At 44.9% G+C, this 20,880-nt stretch overlaps 1 protein-coding gene across 1 annotated transcript; it reads right to left on the bottom strand.

Moving 5' to 3' along the window:
• Nucleotides 1–1,283: 1,283 nt before the first annotated feature.
• Nucleotides 1,284–19,491, bottom strand: LOC308098656 (properdin-like; the record flags this gene model as incomplete). The annotated part of the gene is made up of 13 exons (XM_080447064.1): nt 1,284–1,413; nt 1,772–1,895; nt 2,112–2,303; nt 6,174–6,347; nt 6,591–6,776; nt 6,969–7,136; nt 8,439–8,657; nt 10,110–10,283; nt 11,156–11,334; nt 13,170–13,308; nt 14,868–15,004; nt 15,357–15,554; nt 19,235–19,491. The coding sequence occupies 13 exons, from the start codon at nt 19,489–19,491 to the stop codon at nt 1,290–1,292; spliced, it is 2,271 nt and encodes a 756-aa protein (XP_080303190.1). The 3' UTR covers nt 1,284–1,289.
• Between the last annotated feature and the right edge of the window lie 1,389 nt (nt 19,492–20,880).

The raw sequence follows: 20,880 nt of genomic DNA, 5'->3' as shown, positions 1-20,880 counted from the left end.
AGATATTGTAACTGGAGGTTTAAAATGAGTTATGATGTTTGTTTATACATTTATCATAAATAACCATTTATTGATGATGGCATATATATATATATATATATATATATATATATATATATAGATATATATATAGATATAGATATAGATATAGATGGTGATGGAGGTCTGTCTTATAACACGCCTTGTAGCTTGTTTCAGTTAGTTATGAATGTCTTAACGTTTCATTAGATGATGAAGACCAGGCTGTGGTCAAAAGCTCTCCTGGGAGCAGACACACAAAAACATATGTTTCTTCTCTTTTTAATACAATGTTACAATACAATGAATACAATTTAATTAATACAATTTAATTAATACAATTTAATTAATACAATGTAATTAATACAATGTAATTAATACAATTTCTTACAATATTTTTATATGGATGGATGGATGGATGGATGGATGGATGGATGGATGTATAGATGGATGTATAGATGGATGGATGTATAGATGGATGTATAGATGGATGGATGTATAGATGGATGTATAGATGGATGGATGTATAGATGGATGTATAGATGGATGTATATGTCACAGGACGATTGAATAACCAGGACGATTGAAGACAGAGCGCTCGTTTATAGGCACGGGGCTTCGGGGCGAGGCGGGGCTTTGCTGCGACACGGACCTGTCTGTTGTTGTTCCCCCCCACGTAGCAACCAGGAAGCTACGCTAGGGGAACGCTGAACACGCGTTCACACGCACGTGATAATAGTTATTGTCCATGACGGAGGCGCGCTGACTCAGCAGAGCTTGAGGCCGAGGAGGCGCGCCCTCGCGCCTCCAGGCGCGCGCTGACCGGCCGATGCTCTGATAGTCGACACAGCACCGTCCGAGTTGTAAACTGATAGGGACAGAAAAGTTCTTTTCATGGATCACTGTGTGTGTGTGTGTGTGTGTGTGTGTGTGTGTGTCTCAGGGAGAAACTAAAACAATGCGTGTGTGCGTGGGCGCGTGCATGCGCGCGCGCGCATGTGTGTGCATGCGTGTGCGTGTGCGCACAAACGCGCACGCACACGCACACGCACACGCACACACACACACACACACACACACACCCTCCCTCCCTCTAGTCTGGCTTGCATTGCCCTCTAGCGTTGGTTTTACAGAATTGCCTGAAAACAAGCGCTCCTTCTTCAATCGTCCTGGTTATTCAATCGTCCTGTAACATATAGATGGATGGATGTAGAGATGGATGTATAGATGGATGGATGTATAGATGGATGGATGTAGAGATGGATGGATGATCAGGGTGGACAGACAGCAGGAATGATGCAGCTTTGAATTTGTCTTTTTTCAGCCGTCGGCAGAGATCCACAATCTGGAGTTCCATGAAAATGAGCTTGAAGTTGATTCTTACCGATGGTAGACCTGAACACACACACACACACACACACACACACACACACACACACACACACACACACACACACACACACACACACACACACACACACACACACACACACACATAGTGGAGGGTGGTGAGACAAAAATTGTTCTGCCCGGTTCTCCTCAGTGGCTGGAGCAATTGGTGTGTGTGTGTGTGTGTGTGTGTGTGTGTGTGTGTGTGTGTGTGTGTGTGTGTGTGTGTGTGTGTGTGTGTGTTTAATCCCATATGATCCTATAGGATGAATGTGGACTCTTTACATTAGTTACCTGTATGTTGATTGGTCGGTAATAGTTGTTTATTTAGTTATCTGTATGCTGATAGGTCAGTTATATTTACCTGTATCCTGATAGGTCAGGGTTGCATATCCTCGATCGGAGTCTGTGGGGCCTCCCGGACCTGGGTTTTCCACAGCTGGGTGTACATGGAGACCACTCCCCCCACCCCTCCCAGCTTCCTTTCACTACACACACACACACACACACACACACACACACACACACACACACACACACACACACACACACACACACACCTATTAACATTATATCCACAGTCTGTCTGCCTATCTAGATCAATCTGTGTGTGTGTGTGTGTGTGTGTGTGTGTGTGTGTGTGTGTGTGTGTGTGTGTGTGTGTGTGTGTGTGTGTGTGTGTGTGTGTGTGTGTGTGTTCTTACAGTTACATCTGTCTATATCGTAACAGCCTTGTGTCTGCGTTAGCTTGCCCTCTGCACAGTGTTTCCCTCCATTGTCTCTGTGTTCACATCGTCTGTTTCTGTTCTGAGTTCCTCCTGTTGATTTGCAGTTTACGGATCTTCCTGAAAACAGACAGGGTGACCAGTCTGACCACTCTGTCCACACCCCATCCACTACACACACACACACACACACACACACACACAGGGGGGTGTCAGGGGTCGCGCTAGGATCTGCCGCAATGTCCGGAATGATTAAAATTTATCGGACATCTGATAAAAATACCGGTCATAATTATGTTTATGCATTAATTACAAGCAGGTGCGTAAATACAGCCTAACACTCAGGCCTATAGCATTATATTTTGGATTGAGCTATTTGAACATGAACCATGATGAAAGAGTAATATACACATTTTATATTGCAGGGTCATCTTGCACAAATACATGAATTACCTACATTACCATTTGTGCATGCTGCGTCACTGCGTGCGTAATGGTTTCTCAATAATCAATTGCGTTTGAACGCATTTTCTAATCAAAGGGCACTGCACAAAAATGGGCATTTCAGATTAATCCTTCATAACGTGGTGGCTCAGCTGACCTGTTAGGGGAATAAAGTATAGACCACTACTCACGCACTAACCTCGCGTCACCAGTCTTTCCACCTCGGAGGAAAGCCTGGTATGCGTTACTAAAGACCCATATGATCCGGTCTAGGCCACGCCTACTGGAAAAAAATTACGAAAAAAATAATCCTCTTTCCGGATTGTCGCGATCCGGTTTTGCGGTGCCGCTTTGTTTTGGTTCCCCAATCCCTATTTAAATGGAATAGAATTTCCCCGTGGGATAATACGGATAATACAGACACTAAATAGTCTCCGGAAAGTACACTCACATTTATTTTTAAAAAATAAGCTAAACTACGCCGCATTAAGGATTTTATTAGGACGGACCTATTTTGGGGTGACGTCTTTCCGGATTTTGCCATCCGGTCGCCTGATGACGCGGATGACGCACCTGGTGATGTAGGGCTACTTCCGCTCCCGACCGGATCATAGACCAGAAAAGCTTTGCTTCCCAGGCTACTCACTCACAGGAGGTTATACTGTATAGTTAGGCAGTGGATATCGTCCGTGCGTCTAGTTGGGACAGCCGTGGGAAAGTTGATGAGTTGTGAGAATCTTGTCATCTCCTCAGAGAGCTATTCAGTTCAAAGTGGTAACGTTTTAACGCGTCCACCTCATAGAGTTAAAAATAGGTTCACCTTTATGATTAACGTCGTGTTTCAACTGGATGTCACAGTTGCAGTAGCCTATAGCTGTTGTGACACCGGCTTCGAATGCTATCAATGCATTGAATGGGAGATTATCACGTTTTATCAGACCATTGAATGGGCGAGTAGGCGACGAGTAGGCGATATGCTGACCTACCCGCGATTTGTCAGACCATTCATTGGGCGTAATCAGGAGCTACTGACCTACTTGGAGGCGGAGCAGTCCCCACAACATAATTTACGATTCTGTGCCTATCGGTACATAACTCCAACGGCGCTGAGTAGGCGCAGGCGAACGTCACACCGTTAGGGACGGCAACTCGGTCGCTTTAGCTCCCTCGGTGGTCCTTCACGGGGTGACAGTTCGCCTGAGACCGCGCGCCTCCGTCATGGTCCGAAACCAAAACCAAAACCAAAACTGGACTATTTAAGTCATCTCCGTCGGTAGGTCAGTATGTCTTGATAACACCCAATGAATGGTCTGATAAATCGCGGGTAGGTCAGTATGTCGCCTACTTCGCCCATTCAATGGTCTGATAAAAGGTGATAATGTCCCATTCAATGCATTGATAGCATCCGAATGGGGTGGTTGTGAAGAGTATTTACGCATCTGTGTTGGATGTTTCATCTTCAAATTGCATTGTTGTTAAACTGTAGTAGGGCAACTTGCCTTGTAGTAGCCTAGTGTCTGTGACATATTCTAACTCGTAATGATACAGCTTGTGTGTGACTGTTAAATACACAACTTTATTATTATAACTGGACCGCGGTCTCTGTCTGACTGCCGTGCAGACCACGGAGTTATAATATATTGCAACAACTACGCAGCAGCAACAACTCTCTTCTTCCGGTCTTACCTTCACAATAAAGTGTCTCCCATTTACCTCCCAATGCAGAACATTTTACACTGGTTGCGAACGCGGAAGGAGGCTCCGCCCAAGTGGAGCTTACTATGAAACCGTGCTCGGGTTGTGTGTGTGAGCAGTGGTGTGTTCTAGATTTTTTTGGAGGGTATACTATAACAATTCCCCCCCTAGTTCCTCCCACACGCACGGCACACACACGGGTATAATTAATTAATGTAAAAAAAATGCGCGCACTCCGCGCGCATTTCTGCCCCGCAAACTCGGCCAGGCCCACTCAGGCCCAGTTTCACAGTAACACTGAGTACACTTACAATATGATTTAGACTGATTTTATACTGTTTCTAATGTTAATCACCCTGTAACTCAACCACTTCGGAGCTGCTTTTAGCCTTAGATGCATTTTATTTAATTTTTTATTAATGTACCATAGAAGTGCAAGCATTGTTATAAACAAATGCTGGTTAGGCTTATCAGATATAATTATAGCAGTGTTAACAGCGAGCCTTCCTGTATCTATTACAGAATAGTATTAACTTGGCATTGAAGACACAAACTGTATTGAAGATTCAAGATTTTGCTATGACGCGCAATTTGAATACTAATGAAGTACTCAATTCAGTGACCTACGTTCAATGAAGTGAATGGCAGGTCGTTGAAATGTGTGAATTCCTTCACCAGTATCCATTAATTATCACCCCAAGAACAATAGCCACACACATGAAGCCTTCACGGCTTCACCTCAGAGTTAGACTAGTCAGACGTTTGTATTGCTGCCCCCCAGCCCAGCCACTCCTGGGTGCAGCGTATCAGATGCGTATCAACGTATCAGATACGCCGTTTCGAACCGTTTTTGGATGTATGCGGTGGCGACGAAAAAAATCTGCAGGCCATACTGTGTGTACAGCGTACCACGGTAGAACACATCACTGTGTGTGAGGCTCTGTCTGTGTGTGGCTCTGTCTGTGTGCACTGTGTGCAGCTGCCAGAGTGCACTACACCTGCCAAGCCTGGACAGAGATGCAGTCTCACACACACACACACACACACACACACACACACACACACACACACACACACACACACACTTCCATACATGGAGGCAGAGAGCTTGCAAAGCAGAGGATTTGAAATGGGCTGATTTGTGGTGAAAATTCACTATTATTATTTTTATATTGAAAAAAAAAAAGAATATATATATATATATGTATTTTAATATATATATATTAAAATACATATATTTAATATATATATATATATATATATATATATATATATATATATATGTCACAGGACGATTGAAGAACCAGGACGATTGAAGACAGAGCGCTCATTTTTAGTCCATGACGGAGGCGCGCCGACTCAGCAGAGCTTGAGGCCGAGGAGGCGTGCCCTCGCGCCTCCAGGCGCAGGCGCGTGCGTGCGCGTTTGTGTGCATGCACGCGCGCATGCACACAAACGCGCACACGCACACACACACACACACACACACACACACACACACACACACACACACACACACACACACACACACTCCCTCTAGTCTGGCTTGCATTGCCCTCTAGCGTTGTAAGTTGTAGTGTAACATATATACATACATACATTATATGTAGTGTGTTACCTGGACAGAGTACGTCTGTTTTACAGATGATGTATTTATGTGTGTTATGTATTTATGTGTGTTATGTGTGTATGTGTGTATTTATGTGTGTATGTGTGTATTTATGTGTGTATGTGTGTATTTATGTGTGTTGTGTGTATGCGTGTATTTATGTTTGTTACCTGGACAGTGTTTGTCTGTTTTACAGATGATGTATTTATGTGTGTTATGTGTGTATTTATGTGTGTTATGTATTTATGTGTGTTATGTGTGTATGTGTGTATGTGTGTATCTATGTGTGTTACCTGGACAGAGTACGTCTGTTTTACAGATGATGGTACGATTCCCGGCTCCTTGGCAAGGCAGTCCTCCATGTTTGAAGGCGGGGTTATTACAATCTCTGACTGACAGCTGAAGCCCCACCCCACACGTCACCGGACAGGAAGTATAGGAACTCCATAACCCCCACCCCCCGTCCACTGAGAGAGAGAGAGAGAGAGAGAGAGAGAGAGAGAGAGAGAGAGAGAGAGTTACATAGAGCTGAGACCCGAACTTGTCCCACAAAATGTGATCAGTGCACCTGGCTGCGCAGTGAGACAGGTGTTCAGAGACCTGTCTCTCTCTTACCTCTACAGACAGACAGGTAGTCTTACCTGCGCAGTGAGACAGGTGGTCAGAGACCTGTCTCTCCCTTACCTCTACAGACAGACAGGTAGTCTTACCTGCGCAGTGAGACAGGTGTTCACAGACACCTGTCTCTCTCTCGTCGCCCATACAGAGGTTTCCGTTGAAGGAAGGGGCGGGGCTAGTACAGGAACGATGTCGTGTTCTGGTCGACGCTCGGCTTTCTGGGAAACAGGAAGTAGAACACTCACTCCAACTGGACCATCCTGTCCATCCACCATGGACTGAGAGAGAGAGAGAGAGAGAGAGAGAGAGAGAGAGAGAGAGAGAGAGAGAGAGACACACAGAGAGAAAAACTATCAAACAACCAATCCAAATCCATAATGACATATTTCATCTTTCATTTTGTGTGCGTGCGTGCGTGCGTGCGTGCGTGCGTGCGTGCGTGCGTGCGTGTGTGTGTGTGTGTGTGTTACCAGGACAGGGTTTGTTGCACCCTTGAATCTTGGTACTGGGTCCTGCACACGGCTTCCCTCCATATTTGGGCGTGGGCGTGTCACAATGTTTGAGAGACAGCTGCAGCCCCTCCCCACAGGTAACTGAACATGGACCTGGAGGTCCGTAAGACCCCCACCCCCCATCAACTAGACAGACAGACAGACAGACAGACAGACAGACAGACAGACAGAATTACAGTTCAGAGTTCAGTTCACATTTTCCAGTTTTTATGGATTAAAACAAAGAGACAAGTTGGGTTTCCTGTTAAATGCATCTAAAAAATGAACCACATTTAATAATATATATCGGCCCAATTCCAATGTCCGCTCTGCTCCCTAACACCCTGCTCCCTAACACCCTGCTCCCTAACACCCTGCTTCCTCACACCCTGCTCCCTAACACCCTGCTTCCTCACACCCTGCTCCCTAACACCCTGCTCCCTAACACCCTGCTCCCTCACACCCTACTCCCTAACACCCTGCTCCCTAACACCCTGCTCCCTCACACCCTGCTCCCTCACACCCTGCTCCCTAACACCCTGCTTCCTCACACCCTGCTCCCTCACACCCTGCTCCCTCACACCCTGCTCCCTTACACCCTGCTCCCTAACACCCTGCTCCCTAACACCCTGCTCCCTCACACCCTGCTCCCTCACACCCTGCTCCCTTACACCCTGCTCCCTCACACCCTGCTCCCTCACACCCTGCTCCCTCACACCCTGCTCCCTTACACCCTGCTCCCTCACACCCTGCTCCCTCACAGCCTGCTCCCTAACACCCTGCTCCCTAACACCCTGCTCCCTCACACCCTGCTCCCTCACACCCTGCTCCCTCACACCCTGCTCCCTCACACCCTGCTCCCTTACACCCTGCTCCCTCACACCCTGCTCCCTCACAGCCTGCTCCCTAACACCCTGCTCCCTAACACCCTGCTCCCTCACACCCTGCTCCCTAACACCCTGCTCCCTCACACCCTGCTCCCTCACACCCTGCTCCCTCACACAGTGGTCACTCTGTCATAGATCACAGCGCGATCCTTTATAAAACAATTAAAAAACTAAACGCGTTTAAGCGTCCATGGCACTGAGGACCAAGTGCCCACGGTAAAAGAGTTCATGTGGAGATAGGGTTTTTTATCTATGTTATTATTATGTTTATGTTATTTATTAATGTGGATCTCCACATTAATAAATAACATAAACATAATAATAACATAAATGTTCTAATCAGTGATGGACAAAACAACTCTCTCCACAAGGTGGAGTTAGGAGATTTGACTGACAGTTTGAGGATCCAATGGAGTTAGGGGGTTTAGTCTGAAGTGATTTTTTATACCTTTCATTGGTTCAACATTTGTAAATTACACACAGACGTAAAGGCTGTTCAATAGAACTGATTTATGTGTGACTGTAATAATATTAATATCAATAATAATAATACTAATCCTACCAGGACAGTTGGGAAGGTCTGAACAGCTATTTAAATCGTAGTTCTCTCCGGGGCAGGTGTTGCCGGGCGGAACGGTGTCAGAGGAAGGGGCGGGGCTATCACAGAGGCGGTTCCGGCTCCTGGTTGGATAGACGGCTCCCCAGACGTCCTCTTCACTCCCAGAAACACAGGTAGCTGAGCAGGTAGTCAACGCCCCCCATGAGCCCCATGTACCATGAACTATAAAAATAAATACATGAATATAATATAATATAATATAATATAATATAATATAATATAATATAATATAATATAATATTACACGGCTTGGTTGAATGCTTGATTCTGATTGGTCAATCATTGGTCATTATTTCTGGATAATGACCGATGAGCTCTATAACGGACCGCTGTGTAATCAGAGACTCAGAACACCTGCTCATATCAACCTGCGCTGCTTGGTTTTATGCTTTATCCAACATGACAGCCATGTAAACAAACACACAATGTAATTTACAACTAAACGTTGCTCTCAAGAATGTTCTGAAAACATCAGCCCTTCAGGGTGATTATACATACTCACCCTGTCTGGCTTTACATTTCAATAATGACCACCTCCATACATTATCCCTTCCATAATGTAGCTGAGCACACTGTCCACGCCCCCCAAGAGCCCCATGTACCATGAACTATGAACATAGATATATAATATTAATATAATATAATACCTGTTGGTTTTATGAAGGAGTATCATAGAACATGTCAAATGTTAAAAGACTTGATACACTATGCTGAGATGCAGTACATTTGGATTTCAGTCATTTGGGTGCTTAGGTGTTTGTCTCCTTAGTCTTGAGAGCAAGGGGGACACCTGCATTATGATTAGCCTAACCCTAGTCTCGCGTTACCAGACTGTTGCCTCCCACAATTTTCAAATGTTTCCGGCATACAGTCTGGGACTCGGAAGCTCTGATCATGATTAGAATATAAACCGGATGTGGAGCCTCCTCTCCATTTCCGTTTCGTCTTTACAGTCGCGCAGATTTATCCTAATATAAATACAAATCATCTAAGTATATTTAGCTTTGCTGCTTAGCAGGAATGGAAATTAATAAATAAAGTGTAAAGATATTTTAAAAGATATTTTCATGAACGGAAGTGCCAGTTTCCTCTCTGGGATGTTGGGGGTTGTAGTTCCAGACTCTGTATAGCATTCAAAGATTGTGGAATAGTTGTCTGGCTACGCGAGACTAGCCTAACCCTAACCTGCATGAGGGTTAGGGTTAGGCTAACCCTAAGGTTAGCCTAACCCTAACCTTAGGGTTAGGCTAATCTTAGGGTTAGCCTAACCCTAACCTTAGGGTTAGGCTAACCCTAACCTTAGGGTTAGCCTAACCCTAACCTTAGGGTTAGGCTAACCCTAAGGTTAGGCTAACCCTAAGGTTAGCCTAACCCTAACCTTAGGGTTAGGCTAACCTTAGGGTTAGGCTAACCCTAACCTTAGGGTTAGGCTAACTCTAACCATGAGGTCCTTGTTCTGATTATGTGGTCATTGTTTTTGTTTCTCTGAAGTTGGCCTGTGAGCGCTTGGAGACCGTTTTGGCATACATCAAATCCAGACAGAGAGACAGACAGACAGACAGAGAGACAGACAGACAGACAGACAGACAGACAGACAGACAGACAGACAGGTACCTGGACAGGGCTGGTGTTCAATGCAGGGCTGTGATTCGCTCTTTTTTCCGACACACGTGTTGACACACCCCACCTCATCACTGGGACACTCCCTCTGTCTCTGCTGGGCTCCGTCCCCTCCCCCACACGACACAGAACAAGCCCCCCATGGTGACCACTCCCCCCACTGCACAGCTACACACACACACACACACACACACACACACACACACACACACACACACACACACATACACACACACACACACCCAAGTAGTCTTTCTTCTATCAATTGTATAGAATTGTTTCATTATACAGATTATTATTATTTAGATATTATATTGTTTATCCCATAGTTTTTGTGATCCTATAGTTTACTGAGACACTACACTGTCTCTGTATTCTATGATCCTATAGTTTACTGAGACACTACACTGTCTCTGTATTCTATGATCCTATAGTTTACTGAGACACTACACTGTCTCTGTATTCTATGATCCTATAGTTTACTGAGACACTACACTGTCTCTCTGTATTCTATGATCCTATAGTTTACTGAGACACTACACTGTCTCTGTATTCTATGATCCTATAGTTTACTGAGACACTACACTGTCTCTGTATTCTATGATCCTATAGTTTACTGAGACACTACACTGTCTCTGTATTCTATGATCCTATAGTTTACTGAGACACTACACTGTCTCTGTATTCTATGATCCTATAGTTTACTGAGACACTACACTGTCTCTGTATTCTATGATCCTATAGTTTACTGAGACACTACACTGTCTCTCTGTATTCTATATGATCCTATAGTTTACTGAGACACTACACTGTCTCTATGTATGCTATGATCCTATAGTTTACTGAGACACTACACTGTCTCTGTATTGATCCTATAGTTTACTGAGACACTACACTGTCTCTATGTATTCTATGATCCTATAGTTTATTGAGACACTACACTGTCTCTCTGTATTCTATGTTTTTATCTTGTTTATTTTAAGTCACTCTGGATAAAGAGTCTGATAAATGAATATATTGTAAATGCTGTAGTGCTGTACCTGAACAGCAGGTGGTGCTGTTACACGGTCGTGTCTGGTAGCGGTTCAGAGCAGAACATTTGGGGTCGTTGAGATCAGGTTCTGGAAGACCGAAACACTTCCTGGTTCTGTGACTACTTCCTTCACCACACAACACCGAGCACTGTGACCATGACGACCAGGACGACACAACTAGAGGACTACACACACACACACACACACACACACACACACACACACACACACACACACACACACACACACACACACACACACACACACACACACACACAGAGTTGGATATAACTGGACCAAGGAGTCAGCTCTGTCTGTCTGTCTGTCTGTCTGTCTGTCTGTCTGTCTGTCTGTCTGTCTCTCTTACACAGTCACATGATAAAACAGACACAATAAGTTTGCAAGGTACTTGATCCACTCTTTTTCTCTCTCCACCATATCTCAAATTGTTACAGAGCTTGTAGATCTTTTATTTTCAGTGAATATTTCCCCAGTAAAGGGATGTTAGTTTGTAGATCTGCTATTTTCATATCATGATATGGTGGTGGTTATGTACATGATATGATATGAGAGAGAGAGAGAGAGAGAGAGAGAGAGAGAGAGAGAGAGAGAGAGAGAGAGAGAGAGAGAGAGAGAGAGAGAGAGACATGTACATACAGCATAACCATCACCACCTAGAATATTGTCTGGACTGCTATTGCCTCATCAATGTGTGTGTGTGTGTGTGTGTGTGTGTGTGTGTGTGTGTGTGTGTGTGTGTGTGTGTGTGTGTGTGTGTGTGTGTGTGTGTGTGTGTGTGTGTGTGTGTGTGTGTGTGTGTGTGTGTGTGTGTACACAGGGGACTCTACATAAGTAGGCATGACAGAATAGTGGATCTGATATCTAAAGATATCTCTTCTATTTTCAGGTCCTCCATCATGCTGTATAAGCATTCTACTGTGAAGCCGAGCATGTTTAACCTGTGTAACGATGATTCTGTGTTCTCTAACATTACAACATGTTTAGAATGTGTTCTCTAACATTACAACATGTTTAGCCTGTGCAATGATGACTCTGTGTTCTCTAACATTATGACATGTTTAACCTGTGTAACGATGATTCTGTGTTCTCTAACATTATGACATGTTTAGCCTGTGTAATGATGATTCTGTGTTCTCTAACATTATGACATGTTTAACCTGTGTAACGATGATTCTGTGTTCTCTAACATTATAACATGTTTAGCCTGTGTAATGATGATTCTGTGTTCTCTAACATTATGACATGTTTAACCTGTGTAATGATGACTCTGTGTTCTCTAACATTATGACATGTTTAACCTGTGTAATGATGATTCTGTGTTCTCTAACATTATGACATGTTTAACCTGTGTAACGATGACTCTGTGTTCTCTAACATTATGACATGTTTAACCTGTGTAATGATGATTCTGTGTTCTCTAACATTTCAGCTAACACCCTTGATGTCATTGTTGTTAATGAAAACCATAGGGAGGTGTTCATTCTCGAGGTCGGCTGTACTTTTGATTACAGCTTAGAGGAAGCCTTCCTAACCAAAGTGCTAAAATATCATCAGCTAGAGCAGACCATCTCTCAGCTAGGCTACAGATGTAAACCTTTGGTTTTTATCTTTGGTAGTCTAGGGCACAAGTTGGTTGTGAGGGGCCTGCAAATGGCCGGCCTTTCCAAAAGGAGGGCTAAACAATTAGCAAGGTACTGCTCAATATCAGCTATTATAGGAAGCCGCTCAATGTGGAGGAGACGTTGCTTCCTTTACCCATGATTGTTGTCCGCTGTGTTGACAAGTATGTCATCTTTTGTTTTGTATGTAACGTTGCTCTGCTTTACATGCACTTTGTAACTGGCTGTTTTCCCTTTATCTGACAGTGTTTATGTCCTTTATACATCTTGTACTTCTCATTATGTGGACATAAATAAATATTGTGTGTGTGTGTGTGTGTGTGTGTGTGTGTGTGTGTGTGTGTGTGTGTGTGTGTGTGTGTGTGTGTGTGTGTACTGACCCACAGTAACGACACACTCCATCGTCGCCTAGGTAACCATAATTGCTGTTCTGACAACAATCATCAAGTTTGACCTCGCCGACCTCGTCCTCACATCGCCCTGACAACCAATTCACACTGCTGAAACACAACACACACTCTGTATGCACACACACACACAGACACACACACACACACACACACACACACACACACACACACACACACACACACACACACACACACACACACACACACACACACACACACACACACACACACATGTTTGTTTTACTATACCTGTGAGGACTTTATGAATGCCATTCTTATTTCCATTTTTTACCGTAAGATCTACAAGCCCAGGGCTTGTAGATCTGATATTTTTCGGTGCACAACAAAGCGCACAACTAAGTGTGAATCAGGCAGAACTCTCTCTCTCCATTCCTCTGTCTAACTGTCCATCTCTCTCTCTCCATTCCTCTGTCTAACTGTCCATCTATCTCTCCATTCCTCTGTCTAACTGTCCATCTCTCTCTCTCCATTCCTCTGTCTAACTGTCCATCTCTCTCTCCATTCCTCTGTCTAACTGTCCATCTCTCTCTCTCCATTCCTCTGTCTAACTGTCCATCTCTCTCTCCATTCCTCTGTCTAACTGTCCATCTCTCTCTCTCTCCATTCCTCTGTCTAACTGTCCATCTCTCTCTCTCTCCATTCCTCTGTCTAACTGTCCATCTCTATCTCTCCATTCCTCTGTCTAACTGTCCATCTCTCTCTCCATTCCTCTGTCTAACTGTCCATCTCTCTCTCTCCATTCCTCTGTCTAACTGTCCATCTCTCTCTCTCCATTCCTCTGTCTAACTGTCCATCTCTCTCTCCATTCCTCTGTCTAACTATCCATCTCTCTCTCCATTCCTCTGTCTAACTGTCCATCTCTCTCTCTCCATTCCTCTGTCTAACTGTCCATCTCTCTCTCCATTCCTCTGTCTAACTGTCCATCTCTCTCTCTCCATTCCTCTGTCTAACTGTCCATCTCTCTCTCTCCATTCCTCTGTCTAACTGTCCATCTCTCTCTCTCTCCATTCCTCTGTCTAACTGTCCATCTCTCTCTCTCCATTCCTCTGTCTAACTGTCCATCTCTCTCTCTCCATTCCTCTGTCTAACTGTCCATCTCTCTCTCCATTCCTCTGTCTAACTGTCCATCTCTCTCTCTCTCTCCATTCCTCTGTCTAACTGTCCATCTCTCTCTCTCTCCATTCCTCTGTCTAACTGTCCATCTCTCTCTCCATTCCTCTGTCTAACTGTCCATCTCTCTCTCTCTCTCCATTCCTCTGTCTAACTGTCCATCTCTCTCTCTCTCCATTCCTCTGTCTAACTGTCCATCTCTCTCTCTCCATTCCTCTGTCTAACTGTCCATCTCTCTCTCTCCATTCCTCTGTCTAACTGTCCATCTCTCTCTCTCCATTCCTCTGTCTAACTGTCCATCTCTCTCTCTCCATTCCTCTGTCTAACTGTCCATCTCTCTCTCCATTCCTCTGTCTAACTGTCCATCTCTCTCTCTCCATTCCTCTGTCTAACTGTCCATCTCTATCTCTCCATTCCTCTGTCTAACTGTCCTCCATGAAGGCATAAAAGGCAAAGCCCCACAAAATAATCTAAAAGACAGACAGACAGACAGACAGACAGACAGACAGACAGACAGACAGACAGACAGACACTAACCTGTATTCTGCAGACAATCAGACAAGACAATTATTAACAGAAGAATAGATTTCATCTTCTCTTCTCTTCTCTTCTCTTCTCTTCTCTTCTCTTCTCTTCTCTTCTCTTCTCTTCTCTTCCCTTCTCTGACACTGTTTCTATAGAAAAGAGAAGCTCACACAGTAAACAAGACCTTACCGTGTGTGTGTGTGTGTGTGTGTGTGTGTGTGTGTGTGTGTGTGTGTGTGTGTGTGTGTGTGTGTGTGTGTGTGTGTGTTTCCAGTAAGTCCAGTGGACAGTTCATTGACCGGCCATCTTTCAACATCAATGTTTGTTACAACACAAACACACTCTCTCTCTCTCTCTCTCTCTCTCTCGCTCTCTCTCTCGCTCTCTCTCTCTCTCTCTCTCTCTCTTTATCGATCAACAAACTGTTTGTGACCAGTGGGATGAGGAGGGAGGGTAACCCTAACCCTAACCCAGTGGGATGAGGGGGGAGGGTACACTCGCCCTGTACTGACTGTCTCTGCTGCTGTGGAGGACTGGCAGGAGGGAGTTTCCTGTCTTTCGTAACACCAGAGCTGGGGGACTTTGAGGACACAAGCGTGTGAAGGTGGGGGCCCACAGGCTTTCTCTGAGGGGAATGAAGGCATCGAGGTGGACAGGGCTTTTGGTCCAGGCTCTGCCCCGAAAGGCAGCTGGCGGTCCCTGTACAAACCACCCGTTGAAAAGAGAATTTTACATGGGGGGGGGGGGATAGCTACGAACGGGTCTCTGGCACACCTAGATCCTCGGGGTGGGGTGTCCATTTTGTAGACAGGAGGAGACTGTGTATCACTTGTTTGTTGAGTGTCCCAGACTAGGCAGGGTGTTAGACTAATAGGACCCAGACTAGGCAGGGTGTTAGACTAATAGGACCCAGACTAGGCAGGGTGTTAGACTAATAGGACCCAGACTAGGCAGGGTGTTAGACTAATAGGACCCAGACTAGGCAGGGTGTTAGACTAATAGGACCCAGACTAGGCAGGGTGTTAGACTAATAGGACCCAGACTAGGCAGGGTGTTAGACTAATAGGACCCAGACTAGGCAGGGTGTTAGACTAATAGGACCAAGACTAGGCAGGGTGTTAGACTAATAGGACCCAGACTAGGCAGGGTGTTAGACTAATAGGACCCAGACTAGGCAGGGTGTTAGACTAATAGGACCCAGACTAGGCAGGGTGTTAGACTAATAGGACCCAGACTAGGCAGGGTGTTAGACTAATAGGACCCAGACTAGGCAGGGTGTTAGACTAATAGGACCCAGACTAGGCAGGGTGTTAGACTAATAGGACCCAGACTAGGCAGGGTGTTAGACTAATAGGACCAAGACTAGGCAGGGTGTTAGACTAATAGGACCCAGACTAGGCAGGGTGTTAGACTAATAGGACCCAGACTAGGCAGGGTGTTAGACTAATAGGACCCAGACTAGGCAGGGTGTTAGACTAATAGGACCCAGACTAGGCAGGGTGTTAGACTAATAGGACCCAGACTAGGCAGGGTGTTAAGACTAATAGGACCCAGACTAGGCAGGGTGTTAGACTAATAGGACCCAGACTAGGCAGGGTGTTAGACTAATAGGATAACTAGGCAACGAGGGGAGATTTTTTTCTCTTTCAGTTTTATTTTTGGTCCAAAATACAGCAGCAGGAGAAGACCTGTTGTAACACTGGTTAATGCTGTGTATGGGACTTTAAGTTGTCTGTCTGGAAGACCAGGAGGAACCAGTTTCAGGGTCTGGGATCAGTTGATCCCTTGTTGATGGCAAAGGGGACGATGGGGATAACCCTAACCCTAAAGGGGGATAACCTAACCCTAAAGGAGACCATGGGGATAACCCTAACCCTAAAGGGGGATAACCTAACCCTAAAGGAGACCATGGGGATAACCCTAACCCTAAAGGGGGGATAACCCTAACCCTAAAGGAGACCATGGGGATAACCCTAACCCTAAAGGAGACCATGGGGATAACCCTAACCCTAAAGGGGGGATAACCCTAACCCTAAAGGGGACCATGGGGATAACCCTAACCCTAAAGGAGACCATGGGGATAACCCTAACCCTAAAGGAGACCATGGGGATAACCCTAACCCTAAAGGGGGGATAACCCTAACCCTAAAGGGGACCATGGGGATAACCCTAACCCTAAAGGAGACCATGGGGATAACCCTAACCCTAAAGGAGACCATGGGGATAACCCTAACCCTAAAGGGGGGATAACCCTAACCCTAAAGGGGACCATGGGGATAACCCTAACCCTAAAGGGGACCATGGGGATAACCCTAACCCTAAAGGAGACCATGGGGATAACCTAACCCTAAAGGGGGGATAACCCTAACCCTAAAGGAGACCATGGGGATAACCCTAACCCTAAAGGGGGGATAACCCTAACCCTAAAGGGGACCATGGGGATAACCCTAACCCTAAAGGGGACCATGGGGATAACCCTAACCCTAAAGGAGACCATGGGGATAACCCTAACCCTAAAGGAGACCATGGGGATAACCCTAACCCTAAAGGAGACGATGGGGATAACCCTAACCCTAAAGGGGACCATGGGGATAACCCTAACCCTAAAGGAGACCATGGGGATAACCCTAACCCTAAAGGAGACCATGGGGATAACCCTAACCCTAAAGGAGACCATGGGGATAACCCTAACCCTAAAGGAGACCATGGGGATAACCCTAACCCTAAAGGGGACCATGGGGATAACCCTAACCCTAAAGGAGACGATGGGGATAACCCTAACCCTAAAGGAGACCATGGGGATAACCCTAACCCTAAAGGGGACGATGGGGATAACCCTAACCCTAAAGGGGACCATGGGGATAACCCTAACCCTAAAGGGGACGATGGGGATAACCCTAACCCTAAAGGGGACCATGGGGATAACCCTAACCCTAAAGGGGACCATGGGGATAACCTAACCCTAAAGGAGACGATGGGGATAACCCTAACCCTAAAGGAGACGATGGGGATAACCCTAACCCTAAAGGGGACCATGGGGATAACCCTAACCCTAAAGGAGACGATGGGGATAACCCTAACCCTAAAGGGGACCATGGGGATAACCTAACCCTAAAGGAGACGATGGGGATAACCCTAACCTTAAAGGGGACGATGGGGATAACCCTAACCTTAAAGGGGACGATTGGGATAACCTAACCCTAAAGGAGACGATGGGGATAACCCTAACCTTAAAGGGGACGATTGGGATAACCCTAACCCTAAAGGAGACGATGGGGATAACCCTAACCTTAAAGGGGACGATTGGGATAACCCTAACCCTAAAGGAGACGATGGGGATAACCTAACCCTAAAGGGGACGATGGCAGCTCACATGAAAATACAGAACGCCTACTACAGCCTGGTGGGGACATTGGGGGGTTTGTACAGGTGTGGTGTGTAGGTGTGTGTGTTCGTACAGGTGTGGTGTGTAGGTGTGTGTGTTCGTACAGGTGTGGTGTGTAGGTGTGTGTGTTCGTACAGGTGTGGTGTGTAGGTGTGTGTGTTCGTACAGGTGTGGTGTGTAGGTGTGTGTGTTCGTACAGGTGTGGTGTGTAGGTGTGTGTGTTCGTACAGGTGTGGTGTGTAGGTGTGTGTGTTTGTACAGGTGTGGTGTGTAGGTGTGTGTGTTCGTACAGGTGTGGTGTGTAGGTGTGTGTGTTTGTACAGGTGTGGTGTGTAGGTGTGTGTGTTTGTACAGGTGTGGTGTGTAGGTGTGTGTGTTTGTACAGGTGTGGTGTGTAGGTGTGTGTGTTTGTACAGGTGTGGTGTGTAGGTGTGTGTGTGTGTGTGTGTGTGTGTGTGTGTGTAGGTTAAGGCTGCAACTAACGATTAATTTCATAATCGATGAATCGGTCGATTATCTTATCGATTAATCGATTAATCGGATTATCGCACTTATTAAGCAATTACCTTATAATTTCGATTTTAGGTTGTGTTAGGCATGTTCTAACTAACAATAAAGACAATAATAATGAATACTTCCTTCAAAGATAATATTTTATTACCGCTATCTTGACTGTGCAACAACTGTACTGTTAAGTACATAACAAAACTGTTATAAAAAGTATTCAATCAAATAAAAAATATACTGAATATAAACAGTACACTGTAGGCAAAGTGCTGATATAAAATCAAAATGTTACATTTCCTGTAAACAAACTACAGTAGCACCAAAATAGTAGTTTTTTTTAAACCAAGGATGTAGCAGCTCAATTAAAGAAGAAAGTGCATTCTCTGAACACTGCACAGCATTCACTTTGTGGTCTGACAGACACAGCTCTCTTGCAACTTGCAACATGAGCTAGCCTAGTAGGCTACATGATGTCAAATAAATTCACAGTTTATTCAAAGTGAGGAAAGTTAGCATCTCCACATGCTCTGGTGTGAGGCTGGCTCTCTTCTGAGAGCAGATATTCCCTGCTGCAGAGAAGATTCGTTCAGCCGGGGTGGATGTTGCAGGAATGCACAGAATAGATTTTGCCACCTTTGACAGTGTGGGAAAACTCTTCTCATTTTCTCGCCACCATTTGAGAGGGTCTCCCTTTTTGGCTAGAGGTGGCTCTTTGAAGTACCGCTGAACTTCATTCCTCACCATTTCCTCAATCTTTCTATTCATTATTCATTATCATTAAACCATCTGCAGTACATTCACGTACCACTAGGGGTAAGTAGAGGATCATGTTCTTATGTTTGTCACATGCTGTCTCACCACTCTCTGGCCGCAGTGAGACTGTCTGTCTGTCTGTCTCCATGGCATTGAGTGTGTTGTTAAGGGTTCTCTCAGTTTGTTAATACATATTATATATATTATCATATATTATAAATGTTATCAGCTTTCTCCTCCTCATGAAAGGAACCTGTCCTAGTCCCTCCTCCTCCTCATGAAATAATTGTAGTGGAGTAAAAGTAGAATATTTGCCTCTGAGATGTAGTGGAGTAGAAGTAAAAGTATTGAACATTGGAAATACTCCATTAAAGTAAAAGTACCTCAAAAAATTGGGAAGGATCAAGACGTGAATGGCTTGTTTGGCTTTCCGCCCCGCCCCCATCACCACAGTGCAGTTGTAAACAGAGCAGCAACGAGAGAGAGAGAGAGCTGTGAGATCTGTCTGAGAAGCAGATTAAATGACGTTTGTCTCATGTTATCTTTATCAAATATGGAGCCCAAGCCCCTTACCATTAAGAAAAAGAGTGGTGGAGCTGAAAGGACAAGTGTCTGTCCTGACTGTGGAGGAGACTGTTTCTAAATGACTGATATATTCAAAGCCCACAGACAGTCAAAGTAAGTTACACAACACTGATTCTTCTCAACACACGGGCTTCTCTTTAGACCAGCTGTGATTAACAATGACTCATGTAGCAGCTCTCAGGTCTGTGGTCTAATCAATACATTATGCACTGCAGCTGTGGGTCTGTAACATTAAAGATCTAGATGCCACAACAAACAGAACACAGGCAGTTGGACATAACTGATATAATATTGAGTTATTTGTATGTTCTCATCAGCCTGTAACAAGCTGTAGATGTCTGTGCCACAAGGCATGTGTGTGAGTGCGGGCGACAGGCGCGTTCGTGTTCATGTAGTCTAGTGTTTGGGTAGGGTGTTCATGTAGTCATTAGTTATGTTCTGTCCAATAGAAGAAGGTGTATCATGTGTCATTAGTTATGTTCTGTCCAATAGAAGAAGGTGTATCATGTGTCATTAGTTATGTTCTGTCCAATAGAAGAAGGTGTATCATGTGTCATTAGTTATGTTCTGTCCAATAGAAGAAGGTGTATCATGTGTCATTAGTTATGTTCTGTCCAATAGAAGAAGGTGTATCATGTGTCACTAGTTATGTTCTGTCCAATAGAAGGTGTATCATGTGTCATTAGTTATGTTCTGTCCAATAGAAGAAGGTGTATCATGTGTCATTAGTTATGTTCTGTCCAATAGAAGAAGGTGTATCATGTTTCACTAGTTATGTTCTGTCCAATAGAAGAA

This window comes from Gymnoscopelus braueri, assembly GCF_963280865.1.
Source record: "Gymnoscopelus braueri genome assembly, chromosome: 13".
NCBI classification, from domain to species: Eukaryota; Metazoa; Chordata; class Actinopteri; order Myctophiformes; family Myctophidae; genus Gymnoscopelus; species Gymnoscopelus braueri.
The sequence above is the reverse complement of the archived record's forward strand: the minus strand, read 5'-3'. Positions and strand labels throughout refer to the sequence as shown.